Source organism: Oreochromis aureus, linkage group 3, assembly GCF_013358895.1.
Source record: "Oreochromis aureus strain Israel breed Guangdong linkage group 3, ZZ_aureus, whole genome shotgun sequence".
Classification (NCBI taxonomy): Eukaryota; Metazoa; Chordata; class Actinopteri; order Cichliformes; family Cichlidae; genus Oreochromis; species Oreochromis aureus.
In genome coordinates this window covers 114,533,321-114,551,628 of record NC_052944.1, presented here as the reverse complement: position 1 = coordinate 114,551,628, position 18,308 = coordinate 114,533,321, and the positions used below count along the sequence as shown (strand labels likewise).

At 41.8% G+C, this 18,308-nt stretch overlaps 1 protein-coding gene across 1 annotated transcript in view; it reads left to right on the top strand.

Annotated features, from left to right (window-relative positions):
* Positions 1–14,657, top strand: part of LOC120437911 (NACHT, LRR and PYD domains-containing protein 3-like) — a gene marked incomplete at its 5' end in the record, with an annotated part of 24,865 nt that extends 10,208 nt beyond the window's left edge. The window contains 5 exons of the mRNA XM_039608450.1: positions 1–410; positions 3,345–3,518; positions 5,888–6,061; positions 13,726–13,772; positions 13,921–14,657. The exon at positions 1–410 is cut by the window's left edge and continues 1,380 nt beyond it. Coding sequence (XP_039464384.1) covers positions 1–410; positions 3,345–3,518; positions 5,888–6,061; positions 13,726–13,772; positions 13,921–14,453 — 1,338 coding nt within the window. The remainder of the gene's footprint in view (positions 411–3,344; positions 3,519–5,887; positions 6,062–13,725; positions 13,773–13,920) is intronic.
* Positions 14,658–18,308: the final 3,651 nt, after the last annotated feature.

Here is an 18,308-nt window from a genome sequence, read left to right as displayed (position 1 = left end):
GGACACCTGGACTTGTTCCTCCGCTTCCTCCTGGGTCTTTCACTGCAGACTAATCAGAATCTCCTACGAGGTCTGCTGACACGGACAGGAAGTAGCTCACAGACCAATCAGGAAACAGTCCAGTACATCAAGAAGAAGCTTAATGAGAATCTGTCTGCAGAGAAAAGCATCAATCTGTTCCACTGTCTGAATGAACTGAATGAGCGTTCTCTAGTGGAGGAGATCCAACAGTCCCTGAGATCAGGACGTCTCTCCACAGATGAACTGTCTCCTGCTCAGTGGTCAGCTCTGGTCTTCATCTTGCTTTCCTCAGAAGAAGATCTGGATGTGTTTGAGCTGAAGAAATACTCTGCTTCAGAGGAGGCTCTTCTGAGGCTGATGCCAGTGGTCAAAGCCTCCAACAAAGCTCTGTAAGTAAATATGCTGCTTACACGTTCATTTCTTTAACAGAAATGTCCACAACATCAGTCTCTTATGATGGCTTCTGTTACACAGCCAGTGATCCAAATGCAGATGGGAGCAGGCATGTTCACCTGGGAGAGTTTGTCCTGCAGCAGTGTAGAACTAAAATCCACAAAGAGTAGGCTAGCTTAAGTTATTGTTGACTCCATGGACCGCCATAATACCATCATTTTTGACCAACCCATTGGCTCTGTAGCTGAACTGGAGAAGGTCAAGGATTGTGTCAGTGACAGATTTGGTATGGAAGTGAGGAACTCAAATATCTTCATAATTACAGTTTAGTCACTTTCACTACCAAGAAGGTATTTATAGCTTACCAGACACCACAATCATTTTTAAAGATATTCATTAATCAGGTGATTAATTCATTAATCAGGTGATTAATGAATATGAACTTCTTGTGTGAACATGTTTGATAATACACATTTGGATCATTTAATCTCAAATTAGCTAATGTTTCATGAATCTTTCAAGGTTAAATTATTTTCTGTTATGAATATGAAAATGGCAAGCAGGTAAAACAAAGGGAAACTTCATTCACGTACCTGACACAACTGAGTGCTGACAATCATTTCACTCAATAGAGTCCCAGTTTATGTTGTAACCTAATATACCAATTATGTTTTAATTATTAATTGCTTCATCTATTTTTTAATTGTTTTGGCGTATTGTGTTGTCAGTTTGAATCAGCATTCAATAAAGTCTGCAGCATGATCAGCTGTGGTCAAGCCTTTTATTTCTGCATGCAGGAGAGCAAACAGACAGCAAGCATCACAGTTATACAGTCATGAGAGCTCTGCCCTTGAGACGTCACAGCGTCTCTTTTATCACAAAGAACTCCTGCATCTTCACGGTTGCAACAGTTTATTGTCCCACCCACGCTGTTGGGCAGGAAGCGATTCTCACAATCTGTGTTCCAGGAGGCACCTGGCACTGGTCTTCCTGGGAATTTTATCCTTCTACATAGTTAAGCAGGCTACATCAGGTCATATTGACACACGTCCTTCACCTATGAAAAGGCTATACAAAATTCTAAAATAAACTGGACATTTTCCATCACACTGGACAGGCAGTTGTACTTTCTCCCCTGCTCTTCTCCATGTTTACCAACAGCCACATCTCCAGCCCTGTCTGTCAACCTCCCAAATTTTGCAGATTACAACACCCTCACCTGCGCTGAGATAACGGCCTGAAGCTCAGTGCTGTCAAAACTATGGAGATGATTGTTAACTTCAGAATGAAAGCACCCCCACCAGACTTCATCTTCCTGTCTTCCTTTGTCAAGAAGGTAAAGAAGAGGATATATTTTCTGTGGCAACTGAAGACATTCAACCAGCCAAAGTTACCTATAGTGCACTCCTACTCCTCCATCACTCTGTCTTCACCTCTCTATAACTAACTAACATGGTGCTGCCACTGTCAATAATATGGACACATTGCACCATGCGAATGTTATAACACACCTGCAATATATTAAAAAAGAAAAGCACACTGTTCAGTTCAGTTCATTTTTATTTCAAACATGTGCCTTCACAATCATTTCCAAATATCATTCCATTATTTGTTTGAAAAGGAGTAGGCAGAAGTAATTACTTGTCTTAAATTAAACAAACAACATATGCAACAAAAGTACAGCAAAACAAAACAAAACATACATAAATCAAAAACAGAAATTAGCAAGCCCCACCACAGTATAGTTTCTTTTATATGAAAAATACAGAATGTGTATATTTGCAGATTCATAAGTTATGGAAAAACAAACAACCCAAAAAACCAACCAAGAATCCAACACGGGCCGATAGCTGGATTGGACTCGATTGCAGATAACCACAATAGAGACAGCTCAACGTTTTGCAGTGTTTATTATTTAGTCAACAAGTGAACATGAGGGAGGGTGTCGCTAACGATGTAATCGTGGGTCAGTGGGGGGTGAATGGGGATTTAGCAGGTTGCGACGGGAATGGAGCGGTTGCGTCTGGGAAGAAAAGAGAACAGGGTTAAGAAGGCAGCAGGTGCAGGGTATCCAAGCAGAGGTGAAACTGACTGATAGCGCTTACTGATGACTGGCATGATCCTCGCTTTGAGGGAGAGGCAGTGATAGTCCAGGGGAGTAGTGGAAAGGCTGGCAGACCTGAGTTCCGCTTTGTCCAAGGTGGGGAGTGAGGCTGGAGGGCAGGCAGGTGAGGGTCCTTATATTTTTCCTGGATATGAAGATGATCCACGGAGAGTTGAGGGTGATAGCAAAGAAGGTCCAGGGAATCTGAAGCACATGAAACCAAAGTTAACAAGGAAAAAGTGGCAAGAGCGTAAAAAGCCGTAGAGTCAATACCAGCGTGAGGTGGTTGACGAACTGGCGGTGAAGGAGAGTCTGAGGGGACCTTAAATCATCAACCTGTTTGCCCCGAATCAGTCTCAGGTGTGCCGGACTGCAGCAGGGATGATGGCTCCGCCCAGGGGTGGAGACCAAGGAACTCAGGTGCCTGATGGAATTTTCCAGCCGAGTCTCCAGATCCTGACATTTCCAAGTACATTGCAAATCATGTTCTCATCTTCAGGTTGAACTGGGCTGCTGCATTAAGGTTCAGTACATGACATACTGTGTGTTGAAATTCTAATCACTGATACTGTCATAAGAAAAATAATCAAAAGTACTGTCTGCCTATGCCAAATGGTACTGAACTACTACTATGTGTCACTACATCTTTTAGCCCCTCACTTATTTAAATTAAGATAGAAATAATTGTTTTTACTAACGTTTTTTAACAATGTTTACATTTTTAATAATTTAATTAAAGATGATGTGTACATGATAATATATTTTGTTGTGTGTCTATGTTGAAAAACTAAAGTAATTTACTTTGATTAAAAATATTGTCTTTCAGGCTGGTTGGCTGTAACCTCTCAAACAGAAGTTGTAAAGCTCTGTCCTCACTGTTTAACTTCCAGTGCTCTACTCTGACAGAGCTGGATCTGAGTAACAATGACCTTGATGATTCAGGAGTGAAGCTTTTCTCTGCAGGACTGGAAAATCCCCATTGTAGACTGGAAATTCTGAGGTCAGGGTTTAGATACTTATTTTTTATTATTATTACATACACAGCTAATCTTTATATAATTTGCAATTGAGGTGTTATTTTTTTTTCTTAATTATTTGACTTTCTAAATCATTTCATGTTCAGATTTGTGTTTAAAAACAATAAAAAAAAAACTAAGGTTGAGATTTAGGGCTTAACAGTGCTGCTAATATTAAAAACCCACTTCCAAAAAGATTGCACCTTTCTTTGGGGATGACCTTGCATACAAGGGAAAATAATTATTTAATTCCTTTGTAAATTTGTGAATTTATTCAAATATCTGTAAATCAGCAATTTCTATTTTTATAGCAGTTTCATTTTCATGGAGATGGAATATTAATCAAAAAGTCTGCAAAAAAAAACATGTCACAAAAGTCATAACTTGATTTACTTTTCATTTAAGGAAATAAGTGTTTGATCCCAAATCAAAACAGTTGCACTACCTGTGCAATCCTTATATTCTGCAAAAACAGAAAATCTTGATGGAGGTTCGTGGTGTTGTCACTGGCCTCCACCTGTAAAAACATTCCTTTTTAGGGGGTTGTCTTATTGTTTCCCTCTAGTGTACATGTTATTAATTAATCATTAATCCCTAAAACAGCTGACACTAAAAACTACTTACACTACTTAACCTCCTAAGACCTGAAGTCTTCCACGGCATTCATTTTGAATTTCTCTTTGATATTTGGGCATAATGGGGTCCGATGAATGTAAAAACAAAGAATTACCAGATTTTATTTTTTACCTTATTTTTTGTTTTTAAGAAAAATAAGAGCCACATATAAGGGTATTCGTTTAAAATTTTCATAGAACTGTAGCAGTATAATGTCCTCGTAGGTGGATATCAGGCCCTTCTAGAGCAGTCTGAAAGTCTTTTTTTCATGGCCTCCCCAAACTCCTTCCACACCTGAGTTTTTGCTTCAGCCACTGCCCGAGCCGCATTCCGCTTGGCCTCTTGGTACCTATCTGCTTCCTCCAAAGTCCCAGAGGCTAACCAAGCCCAATTTAACTCCTTCTTCAACCTGATGGCTTCCCTCACCTGTGGTGTCCACCATTTGGTTCGTGGTTACCACCACGACAGGCACCAACCACCTTATGGCCACAGCACAGTGCAGCAGCTTCGGCAATGGAGATGCTGAACATGGTCCATTCGGACTCAATGTCCTCAATCTCCCTCGGAATGCTGTTGAACCGCTGCCGGAGGTGTGTGTTGAAGATCTTGTTGACTGCGGCCCCTGCTAAGCGTTCCCAGTGCACCCTCACTATACATTTTTGGCGCGCCAGCTCTGTCTGGCATCCTCCCCCACCACCTGATCCAACTCACCACCAGGTGGTGATCAGTTGACAGCTCAGCCCCACTCTTTACCTGAGTTTTCAGAACAAATGGCCGCAGGTCTGGTGATTCAATTATAAAATCGATCATCAACCTGCGGCCTAGGGCATGCTGGTGCCACATGCACTTATGGACAATCTTATGTTTGAACATGGTGTTTGTTATGGCCAAACTGTGGTTTGCACAGAAGTCCAATAACAGAATACCAATCTGGTTCAGATCCTTGAGGCCGTTCCTCCCAATCACGCCCCTCCTGGTCTCGCTGTTGTTGCCCACGTGAGCATTGAAGTGTCCCAGTAGGGCAACAGTCTCCAGGTGGAACACCTTCCAGCACCCGACCCAGGGATTCTAAAAAGACCGGGTACTCTGAACTGCCACTCAGCGCATTAGCGCAGATGACTAAACTCTGTCTCAGTCTGGAGATGCCCCTGGTGAGAGGCGACGGGCTGAGGTGGGTATCCTGGTATCCCCTCAGGTTGCTGCCTGTATGTTGAGGTTCTTCCCAGTGGATGAGAAGGTTTGTTCCTGCGCCTTTAGGTGGAGGAACGGGTCCTGACTGTCCCTCACCAGGACCCTGGTTCCAGAGCCCAAGTATTGTGCTGAGGTGAGCCTGACTATATCTAGCTGTTATGTCTCAACCTCATGCACTAACTCAGGCTCTTTCCCCGCCAGAGAGGTGGCATTACATGTCCCAATTGCCAGTTTTGGTAGCCGGGGATTGGTCCACCAGGGCCTCCGCTCCTGGCCACCGGCCGGCACACAATGCACCAAACCCCTACGGCGCCCCCTGAGGGTAGTGGGCCTGCAGGAGGATGGTGCATGTCCCCTTTTCGGGCTGTGCCCGGCTGCGCCCCATGGACTAACGCCTGTCCATGTTTTATTATTTTTTTAAAAAGCTAAAATGAAACTAATGGATGGATAACAATGAATGGATAACATTAAAATATATAAATAAATATATCATGAAAGTTTTCAGTGAAGAGTTTCACACATGAATTGTTGTTTTGTGTGTCTGCAGTCTGTCAGGCTGTCTGATCAGAGAGGAAGGCTGTACTTCTCTGGTCTCAGCTCTGAACTCCAACCCCTCCCATCTGAGAGAGCTGGACCTGAGCTACAATCATCCAGGCGACTCAGGAATGAAGCTGCTGTCGGCTGGACTGAAGGATCCAGGCTGGAGACTGGACACTCTCAGGTATGGAGAGAATGTCTGATAGATGAGGAATAGCTGGAAGCATTTCCTGTGTCCTTCACTGAGTTACTAATTAACATCATGTTACAAATTACAAATGCAGAAACATTTTTTGTTCATTCCAAATAGGAACACTAGTCTACTTAAAAGAAAATATAAAACATAAGGAAATTAATTTATTAATCATGAGATATGTGTATTGAATTAACCTTTCTAGGAGAAATGACAAATGTATTTTCTTTCTTTCAATATTTGGGTAGATCTCTTTATAATTGTGCAGTAACTTTTAGATAATTACATTTCTTTGAGAAAGGTACTTTCTGGAGGAAGCAGAAAGGTGTGATGAAGAAGAAATATAATACGCTTCTCAATCCTGACAAATTCCAACAAATTACAGCATTGGTTGAAGAGAGACAAAAGCCAGGAAAATAAACCAGCTGTTCTTGGATGAACCATCCAAGGGGGTACCCTCGGTGGTAGGGGATTTTAATGAGAACAATCCCATCAAGACTGGAGATAATTCAATACTCAAAAACCATATGAAAGACCCATGTAACACATAACAAGAATATAACGTTCATACACAAATGACAGGGATTGGGCAGGAAGTCAAATAATATTATAAAACATCTTGAAAAAGTTCTAATCCGTACTTATCCTGTATGGTGATGAAATGAAACCAACAGATTATAGAAAAATGTCCTAACACTTTCAATGAAGGATTTATAGAAGGCCAATAAGATATTATTACTGATGCAGACTGAGTTCAGTTTTCCTAACAAGGTACATTGTCTGGTGACACCTCTGGGTTGGAGGAGACAATGGTCTCCAAGTACTTGTGCTCCTTTACGATCTCTACTGATGACCCGTAGATAGTGGCAGAAAAACACCTCTATCCAGTTCCCATTCTCTGCTGGAGAAGATCACTACCATCTCTGTGGTTTTGCTTCATTCAGCTCCAGCTGTGATGAGTCAGACCATTCAACAAACTGCTGAAAAGATGGAGAAAGAATGTGAGCAGTGGAAAAGGAATATGAAGGGAGGCAAAATAAAAATAAGTGACTTGAGAGAGGGGGAAAGAAACAATGCAGTCAACTAAAAATACACCCTTAGTGTTTAAGATAAAATAACAGCCAGACACTACTAATCAAATAGTTTTTCAATTCAATTTCATTTCAGTTTTTTAAATAGAGCCAAATCACAAAAACAGTCGCCTCAAGGCGCTTTATATTGTAAGGTAGACCTTACAATAATTCTGGATTTATCAGGAAGCCAGTGAAGGGAAGCCAAAACAGGAGAAATGTGCTCTCTCTTTCTAGTCCCTGTCAGGACTCTTGCTGCAGCATTTTGGATTAATTGAAGGCTTTTCAGGGGGGTTTAAGGACTTCCTGATAATAATGAAGTACAGTAGTCCAGCCTGGAAGTAATAAATGCATGAACTAGTTTTTCAGTGTCTTTCCGAGATAGGACATTGCTAATTTTAGAGATGTTGTGGAAGTGGAAGAAAGCAGTCTTACATATTTGTTTAATATGTGCGTTGAAGGACATGTCCTGGTCAAAAATGACTCCTGGTTAGATGCCATATTTCTAAGATTTTCATGGCCAAGTACATTAACCTCAGTTTCATCTGAAATAAAGCTGAAAGTTAGCAACCATCCAGGTCTTTATGTCTTTATGTTTAACTAATTGGTGTGTGTTATCTGGCTTCATGGATAGAAAAAGTTGGGTGTCATCTGCATAGCAGTAAAAATTTATGCTATGTCTTCTAATGATACTGCGTAAGGGAAGCATGTATAATTTAAACAGAATTGGTCCTAGCACTGAACCCTGTGGAACTCCATAGTTAAACGCATTGTGTAAAGACGACTCTCCATTTACATGTACAAATTGGAGTCTATTAGATAGATATGATACAAACCACTGCAGTGCAGTACCTGTAATACCTACAGCATGTTCTAATCGCTCTAATAGGATATTATGATCAACAGTATCAAACGCTGCACTGAGGTCTAGCAGGACAAGCACAGAGATGAGTCCACTGTCAGAGGCCATAAGAAGATCATTTGTAACTTTCACTAAAGCTGTTTCTGTGCTGTGATGAGCTCTGAAACCTGACTGAAACTCTTCAAATAAGCCATTCCTCTGCAGATGATCTGTTAGCTGTTTGACAACTACTCTTTCAAGGATTTTTGATACCTTGGAGCATTCGGGTAGCTGCTCTGCTCTGCTCTGTGTTGGTACAGGGCATTGAAGATGATAACACACTATAAAATTTAATTAGTTCACCGAACGCAAAAAAACTATGCAAACTCGTTGCCTAAAAAAAACTAAGTAAAGCTTACTTAAGATGACTGTTAGGACAACTTATACATTGCAAGTATGCAGTATTAGGAATAACTTGATATTTCTGACTGTGCAATACTAATTGTTTACCTACTTACAAGCATTACAATTTCAACTAAGTTAAAAAAGAACAATTTGTGGTAACCTGATTATGAGTAAAAAATATAATTAACAACACTTTTTGTAATGATGTAAAAAAAAGTATAACAGCCAACATACTGGACAGTGTTCTCTTGAACAACAAACAATTATATTTACTGTTATAATCTTACAATGAAACAAAGTCTCAGATTTAATTATTCTGAAACTAAGTTTAGGCTTTCCACAACTTTGTTTTGTACTTACATTATATTCTGATTATATAAGTAATGTATTTATTTTTCAGTCACAAGTGCAGTCTCTAGTTTAAACAACACATTTGTTTTGCATTCAAACACAGGAGTCTGGTATGTTGTAATATTTTAAGGATGCTTGTTTCCAGTCCAGGCATTGCTGCCTGAATGACTGCCATGGGATCGAGGTGATCCAAATGTAGGTGCAGAAGAAAGTCTTTAACTTTCCTTCAGTACAGTGGCAGTAGGTGTGGGTCGGAGATTCAATGAGCTTGAACCTGCAGGTGACCATCTTCACTGACCACACCATCTGTGACGGAGGACTCATCTCTCCTGGTGTCCTGCAAGCAAACAATCAGATTTTTTGGAATACCGACTTATTTGCTTTCATCAAACATTTTTTTCTGCATTTGCTACAGATCAGAACCCAATTTAGACAATCTCAGGCTCCCTCCCCACCCGATAGTGATGTGTCGGTCGCGAACGAAACAGCTCTTACGGTGCGTTCACACCGAACACGATAGAGGCGAGCGAAAACGCCCCAAACGCCCCTAATGTGACGCGTGCACATTCGCACCTCAACGCGTGTCCAAGGAAAATCCACCGCGCCTCAAAATTGCATCTTTCCACGCGCGTGGACCGGAAATGTGGGAGGAAGTTGTGCCAGATGTGTTGTGCTGCAGATGTCCTCTGAATAAACACATTATCTTGTTAGCGGAAAGGTATTTGTACATCAGTGGGAAAATATCGGGACATTAGGCGGGCTTGCTAGCTTTTGCACGGTTTCATCGGGTCAGTCTGGAAATTAAAAAGCAGAATGAATGAACTTACCAGGTTGCCCAATCTCCTCACTAATGTGCCTCCAAGCTAGGTCCGTTTTATTCCTGTCTCAGTAGAAGCAGCAACTAGCATCATTTAGCTCTGGATGATTAGCCACGGCACTGATGAGCTTTTCCTCCATACTGAATGAAGAATGAAGGGCTTTGGTTTGATCTGCCCCTTTGACCTGGTTACAGCGACGTCACCAGGCTCCTGATTGGTTGACGCGGCGCGATTTGACGCTGGAGTTCAAATTTTTCCAGCTCGAGCGGTAGAGGCGAAACACGCGTATGCACAAAATGCAACACAAAAACTCACGCGCGTGGTTTTTTCCGCGAGTCAAACGCGCCAGACGCGGTACACTGATGCGCGTTTCAGGCGTTTCAGGCGTTTTCGCGACGCAAATCTGCTTCAGAATTTTCGCCGGACGCGCAATCGCGTGTCATCACGCTCTTTCCATTGACTTTACATGTAAACCTGACGCTCTGGCCGCCTCTATCGCGTTCGGTGTGAACACACCGTTAGAGCCAGATCTTTGAAGTGAATGACGCGAGATGGCTCCTTTTTGGGAGCCGTGGGTTGTTGTTTATTTCCCCCCTTTCTCTCACCCTCTCTCTCGCACTTTTTTTCCCGCTTCACTCTGCACGCTTGTGCTTGTGCTTTGCGCTGGGAAGAGGGGGGAGGGGCGGTAGTTACACTCTCAGTAGCACAGAAGCAGAGCGGGAGGGAAAAGAGAGAAAGAGAGCCAGGGACAACAATGTCACATTAGAAAGGTATAGTTATCATCCACAACTATTTTCAGTTGCGGATGATAAAGGATTCATGAAGTTTATTCATACAGGACAGAGAATATGCATCTTTTTTTTTGTTTTCATATTTTAATTTATATTTAATTGTGTTGTGGTTTGCAGTGTTTTGTGTTGTTTCACTTTAAATCTGTTTAAAAGGAAAAAGCTGAAAATTTAAATAGTTAAAAGTTGAAATGTAAATAGTTGGCTCTTTTACTATATGATTTATTTATTACATTTTATGTGGAGTGAATAAATAAAAGTATATTTATGGTGGCCCCCAGAGACAAAGCACGTAATAACTCCAAAACACGTACAAACTCCAAAACACGTAAAAACTCTGACCACCACCCAACACACAATAATATCATGTATATTTTAAAAAAGGGCACTATATACTTCACTGTATACAGTGTAGATGTCATGGCTGCCCAGGCGAGCCGTGTGGTGTTGGAGGGAGAAGAGACGCTGGACCAGGCGAAGGCGAAGCGGATGCGGAGGACCAGGCGACACATACACAGGCTCTGACAAATGCCTCCTCCTTTTAAACTTAGGTTTAATATTACTCTTATTACTCTTTCTTCAAAAGGAGCCAGTTGAGGTGGTTCAGGCATCTGATAAGAATGCCTCCTTGGCACCTCCTGGGTGTGGTGTTCCAGGCATGTTTCTCTGCTCTTGCTCTTGACGAAGGCGGTCGCATTTTCTCCTCTCCTCCTCCTCCTCTCCCTTAGCTTCCCTGCTTAGCCTCTTATGTCCTTGTCTAGTCTCGTGTTTTTTGTATCACTTTTCCCTGGAACACTCTCTCACAGTCTGTTCTCTAAAACCTAAAAGAGGAATTATGGATTTGATCAACTGGTCCCTAAATGCAATTGACACCCTTTTCTCAACGAGAAGTTTGGGCTTGAGTGAGCCTGAGTGCTGAAGATATCTACCTATTCGGAACCATGATAACAGGGTTCTTGCTGATCGGAGCTGGCTTGGCCCCGGCTTATCGAAAAATTAAGAAAGCGGAACCAGCTGTTCAAACCTCCACGAGGCTGCCCGCTGGGATTGAAACGATGGGACGAGCCGTGAGTTTCTCAAAATGGGCTCATTGAGTGCAGCAGGTATAAGATCTTGGAAAGGCTACGGCTGCTGTGAATACTCAGAATAAGATCTCTGAGCGCAAATTGGATCACATCTCGGGGAGGCACACTGTCGTGAGTTTTTCTGAATCGGCTCCTTGAGCACAAGAATGACAACATCACAGAACGCAAGTATGGCGAAGCTCGCGGCTCTCCAACGGGAGATTGAGAGACCAGTGTTGGACTGTAGAACTGCTTTGGAATTCATAAGCTGTTCGCACTAAAGTAAAAAGCACCATCACTTCATGCGGATACCTTCTCGGTGCCAGCTGCGGTCGCAAGGCTGGAGCCAAACAAAAAACACCCTGATAACGACTGTGTTTAGTCTGTTCCTTCCCATTCTACGCAAGGCCACCAAGGTTGGCTGGAAGACTGGTTACTTAGCCTAGCAGGGTGAACGACACTGTCTCAGCTGAACTCTGGACACACACACACACATACTGTACATATACACTGATATGCACACACTCATCCCCCCTCCCCCCTCCAAACGCCTTCGACGCTTACTCCCCTTCGATGCTGACGGTGGATCATGGAGACCAGCGCATAGGCTGCAACCCCGGATGCACTGTCTACACTGGCTGTCTCTCACCCTTTACCCACCCCTGTTGCTTGTCATGTGTTTCTTTGGTGTATTAAGAGTTTTTTCATGTGCTATGTGCAGAGGTGTTTTTTTCTGTTCTCAAACTGATCTCCTGTTGGAGCTCAGTCTGGGGAGTTATTTTTCTCCTTATCTTTCCTCATGTGGTGCTTTTTCCATGTTATACCTCTCTGACCTGTCTTCCCCATGTGATGTTTGTGTAATGTATGTATGGTCGGTGGGTAAGATGGCGCCGCCATTGCGTGCAATATGTCGGCAGCCTTAACATGAAATTTCCCCTTGTTGGGACTAATAAAGGTATATCAAATCAAATCAAATCAAATGTTCCACCGGTAGGAGGCCCCAGGGCAGACCCAGGACACGCTGGAGTGATTATATCTATTGCCTGGCCTGGGAACGCCTTGGCGTTTCCCTGGACAAGCTGGAGGAGGTTGCTGGGGAGAGGGATGTTTGGGCTTCTCTGCTTGGGCTGCTGCCCCGCGACCTGGCTACGGATAAGCGGAATAAGATGGATGGAAGGATGAAGAGTTCCAAGGAGGGCCTCTGTTTTAAAGAGAATATGGTAGCATTGCTTATTTTTGCAAAACTGCATCTGAACTAACCCACAATTCCTATGGCCAGGTGAGAAAACCTGACTGAACTGCAGTGGTGGGACTTTCAAAGAGCTTGACTGCATAACTGAATGCAACAAAATCTCAATGACTAATGACTGTAACACTGTAAACAAGGGTGATCCAAAATTCCCCCACATAGATGTGAGAGACTGACCAAAAGGGGAAAAAAGTAATGCAAGTTATGGCTTTTAAAGGTAGCGATATTTTTTCACTGGACTCCAGAGAGTCACATGACAGACAGAAAAGACAACAGGCAATGTTCAAAGATAAGACAATACAATGCACGTGTTATGTGCTATCAAACATGAGAGAGAACTACAAAACATATTGAATCTCTAGCAGTTAAAGATCATATTCAGTTCCCTTCAGTCTTCATTCTATTTACTGTTTCAAGGCAGTAGCAAGTAACCCACATTTGCCTTTTAATATTTCATGCTAGTAGTAGTAGTACTACCAGTAGTAGTAGTAGTAGTACTAGTAATAATAATACAAATTGAAGCAAGTAGTCATGACAACTGAAGGATTGTCATGGTCACAATATAAACTCTTAATTTAGAGTGCTGTTCTCATTTTTGATGCACTGACCACTAAAATAGTTGAGCCATGCTTTGAATGGATTTAATGGAGGAGAAAAACAGCTGGCAGCAAAGGCAGGGAGATGTCCTTTCCACCTAACAGGAAAGGAATATATAGGTAGAGTGGTGGTCCTATGATCGGAAGGTTCCAATGCACTGAACGACTACCCTGAGGTACCCCTGAGCAAGGTACCGTCCCTACTCACTGCTGCTTCACTGAGTGATTGGGTTAAATGCAGAGAAGAAAATTCCCCATGGGGATAAATAAAGTATAGATTATTAATACAGTGGTGTACAGACAGATCCAGGATCAGTGTAAATCATCAGCAGTTTGATCCACATTTGGATTGAAGTGTATTTGTGAAAATGTTGGACTGTTCCTTTATCAGTGTGTAACAGTGTGTGTCTGAGAGCCATGTAATGTCCATGTGTGCATGCTGACTGTGCTGCTCTGACCCCTCCTCCTTTCAGGGTGGAGCCTGCTGGAGTCCGATGGTTGAGACCAGGTCTGAGGAAGTGTAAGTGTGTTTTTAATGGGATTCATGAAAACAAAGCAGCACACATTCAACCATCTTCATCATGTCAGGAGTCATCATCAAAGTGTCAATCAATGAACAGATGATGGATCAATAACTGCAGCTGGATTGTGTTTGTTCCCTCCATCAGATTCCTGTCAACTCACAATCGACACAAACACAGTGAACACAAACCTCCAACTGTCTGACAACAACAGGAAGGTGACACATGTGGAGGAGGTTCAGTCATATCCTGATCATCCAGACAGATTTGATGTTCTTCCTCAGCTGCTGTGTAGAAATGGTCTGACTGGTCGCTGTTACTGGGAGGTCGAGTGGAGTGGAAAGGTTGAGATATCAGTGAGTTACAGAAGCATAAGAAGGAAAGGAGACAGTGATGACTGTTTGTTTGGAGACAATGAGCAATCCTGGAGTCTGAGCTGCTCTGATGATGACGGTCCTCGTTATGTCTGGCACAATAGTAACAAAGCATTTACCTCCCCCTCCTCCTCTGTCTCTAACAGAGTAGCAGTGTATGTGGACTGTCCTGCTGGCACTCTGTCCTTCTACAGAGTCTCCTCTGACACTCTGATCCACCTCCACACCTTCAACACCACATTCACTCAAACTCTTTATCCTGGGTTTTGGTTCAGATCTCCTGGTTCCTCAGTGTCCCTGTGCTGAGTTGAGTGTAAAGAGTCTTTTCCACTCAAAGCTTCAACTTGAATATCAGTATGTTGTGTTACTCTGTAGCAAACAATAACAAATAATGATTGATTTGTACCGTCATTTATGGTATTTATTATATAGTAATACTAACTCACAGCTTTTGACTTGAGACTGTACAAAATAGAAAGTATATTAAACTGTACTTTAATGTGTTTTCCATGTGAGCCCATGTAGTTAATCAAAATCAGGACTTCCACATTGACTTAGAAATAGTTAGCCTTCAGTTTTACTGGATGGCATTACCTTGGCCTCCAGTAACACTGTGAGGAACCTTGGAGTTGTTTTTGACCAGGACATGACCTTCAACACAGCACCTTCAACATCTCTAAAATTAGAAATATCCTGTCTCAGAGTCACACTGAAAAACTAGTTCATGCCTTCATTACTTCCAGGCTGGACTACTGTAATTCATTATTATCAGGATGTCCTACAAACTCACTGAAAAGTCTTCAGCTAATCCAAAATGCTGCAGCAAGAGTCCTGACAGGGACTAGAAAGAGAGAGCATATTTCTCCTGTTTTGGCTTCCCTTCATTGGCTTCCTGTTAAATCCAGAATTCAAAATCCTGCTCCTCACATACAAGGTCTTAAATAATCAGGCCCCATCTTATCTTAATGACCTTGTAGTGCCATATCACCCTATTAGAGCACTTCGCTCTGCAGGCCTACTTGTTGTTCCTAGAGTATTTAAAAGTAGAATGGGAGGCAGAGCCTTCAGTTTTCAGGCCCCTCTTCTGTGGAACCAGCTTCCAGTTTGGATTCGGGAGACAGCCACTATCTCTACTTTCAAGATTAGGCTAAAAACTTTCTTTGTTGCTAAAGCATATAGTTAGGGCTGGACCAGGTGACCCTGAATCCTCCCTTAGTTATGCTGCAATAGACGTACCCCTCTCTGCATTTTATTATGAGTTACTGTATTATTGTAGAGTCTTTACCGTACAATATAAAGTATGAATATTGTAACCGAGGACAGGGTATGAGTGAACGGGACAAAGAAATAAATTGATCATTTATTTATTACATTAATTAAACATACAAATTCCCCTTATTTCCAGACAGGACTTACAACAGATCCTGCTGATATCCCAGCTGCACATGAGACTTACCACACTAACTGTGCGAATATAACTACACTGCAACCCGTCACACCCCGCTTAGCGACACTGCAACCGTGAAACGCACTGCAAACAAGTCGGGTCTCAGCGCAGCTGGGAATCAGCGCTATGCATGGCCTGCAATCTGGGAGACAAAGGGAAGTGGCACAAACAATTAAACAAAAAAAACAAAAAGGGAGGTTAGTCCGCCCTTACACAACTCACTCTCAATCTGGACGGACTAACCAAAAGAAAATTACAAATCAATCAAAAGAACGAAAAAGGACAGCAGAGACAGCACAGCTGAAAAACAAACAACATTATCAATTAAAATATTACCCAATAAAATACCGATTTTATGAAACCATTTAAAATCATGAAGCTAAAAACAAACACTCAATATACCTACAATATTGATCAGTTTCCCTGCGCGCAGTCGATCTAGGGCTTGATCAATTCTTCTATTAAAATTGGTGGTCACACTAAAAAAGTCCAACGACACATTAAAAATAGGCACATTAACCAGCAAATGATCTAAACAAAATGGCAAAAGTCTCTTACCGACAGTATACCCACTCGCACCCGAGTGAATTAATTGCCTCTGGTTTCTTCCACAGAAGAGCGCTGACTTCACCCCACATACCCACTACCTTTTCACAGCTCTTTCAGCCAATCACCTGGCAGAGAGCAACAAACTGCCTGGTGACACTTGTTACAATATAAAGCACCTTGAGCTCACTGTTGTTGTGATTTGGTCCTATATAAATAAAACTGAATTGAGTCGAAGTGTGTGTGTAAAAATAACAAGAGAAAAGAAAAAAACTTAAGAGAATAGAATAGAATAATCCTTTAATTGTCCCACAAGGGGAAATTTGGTTGTAACAACATCCAAAAGACAAATATACAACAACCAACACGTTCTCACTCTCAATTCCTCAAATGTGTGATGCATGGTCAGGCTCCCTCTGCTTCACCCCCCTCAGTGGCGGAGTGGGGGGGTGGATTAAGCCCGGGTTGTTTTTTTAGAAGCCCGGGGTCTTTTGGAGTGTAATTTTTTCATAGTTAGATGCCTGGCTGACAACTGTATAAAACAAAAACTACACACAATATTCGAAGCACATAGTGCTCACTGTGGGAATTTACGACTGTGCGTAAATCCCCCCTAATATTGGTATGATCCAGGCTCAGGCACTAAGCGACTGAGCGAGGGGGCGGGGCAGCTGCTGCCTGCAAGTGCGCTGAGAGAAACGGAGCCAGGCAGTAGTGATGGGATTTCCGGCTCTTTTTAGAGAACCGGCTCTTTCGGTTCGGCTCACTAAAAAGAGCCGGCTCTTTCGGCTCCGAACCGGCTCTTCAGGTTGTTTTGTTGCTTTAATTAATTTATTATTAACAATAATATAAAATTATGCACAAAAGAAATTACTAATGTAAAAAAGTGGTTTTATTTATATATAAATATATGCGGTGGCCCCTAGAGAGAAAACACGTACAAACTCCAAAGCACATGTCTAGCATGAACTGAACTTCCAAAATAGAGCTACTTAGATCACTTAAATTACACAATTGTTGTTTGTGTATTTATACACAAGCACTCATATATAATCAAATAATTTAAAAAAAAAAAGTTCATTTACCTGCTACTACAACACACCAAATCCGGTCGTTAGTACTTGCTGGCTTGTGTAGCCACTAGGTAACAAAAGCTCAACACTGCGCCTAGTAGCATCCTGGAGCACTTCTGTTGTCTTTTGTACGTGTTTTGGAGTTTTTACGTGCTACTGAGTTTTTATGTGTTTTAGAGTTTGTACGTGCTTCGGGGTTTGTACTTGCTTCGGAGTTTGTACGTGTTTTGGAGAGAAAACACGTACAAACTCCAAAGCACATGTCTAGCATGAACTGAACTTCCAAAATAGAGCTACTTAGATCACTTAAATTACACAATTGTTGTTTGTGTATTTATACACAAGCACTCATATATAATCAAATAATTTAAAAAAAAAAAGTTCATTTACCTGCTACTACAACACACCAAATCCGGTCGTTAGTACTTGCTGGCTTGTGTAGCCACTAGGTAACAAAAGCTCAACACTGCGCCTAGTAGCATCCTGGAGCACTTCTGTTGTCTTTTGTACGTGTTTTGGAGTTTTTACGTGCTACTGAGTTTTTATGTGTTTTAGAGTTTGTACGTGCTTCGGGGTTTGTACTTGCTTCGGAGTTTGTACGTGTTTTGGAGTTTGTATGTGCTTCAGGGTTTGTACGTGCCTCAGAGTTCGTACGTGTTTTGGAGTTTTTACATGCTATGGAGTTTTTACGTGTTTTACAGTTTTTACGTGTTTTACAGTTTGTACGTGCTTCGGGGTTTGTACGTGCTATGGAGTTTTTACGTGTTTTGGAGTTTTTACGTGTTTTACAGTTTTTACGTGCTTTGTCTCTGGGGGTCACCGTAGATATACTTTTATTTATTCACTCCACATAAAATGTAATAAATAAATCATATAATACAAAAACCAACTAGTCACATTTCAACTATTAAAATTTTCAGCTTTTTCCTTTTAAAAATTTAAACACTGCAAACCACAACACAATTAAATATAAATTAAATATAAATGAAAAAATGAAAAACAAAAAGAACATGCATATTCTCTGTCATATGGGCCTGCATGAATAAACTTTCCTTTATCGTTTATATAACCTTTATCATCTGCAACTGAAAATAG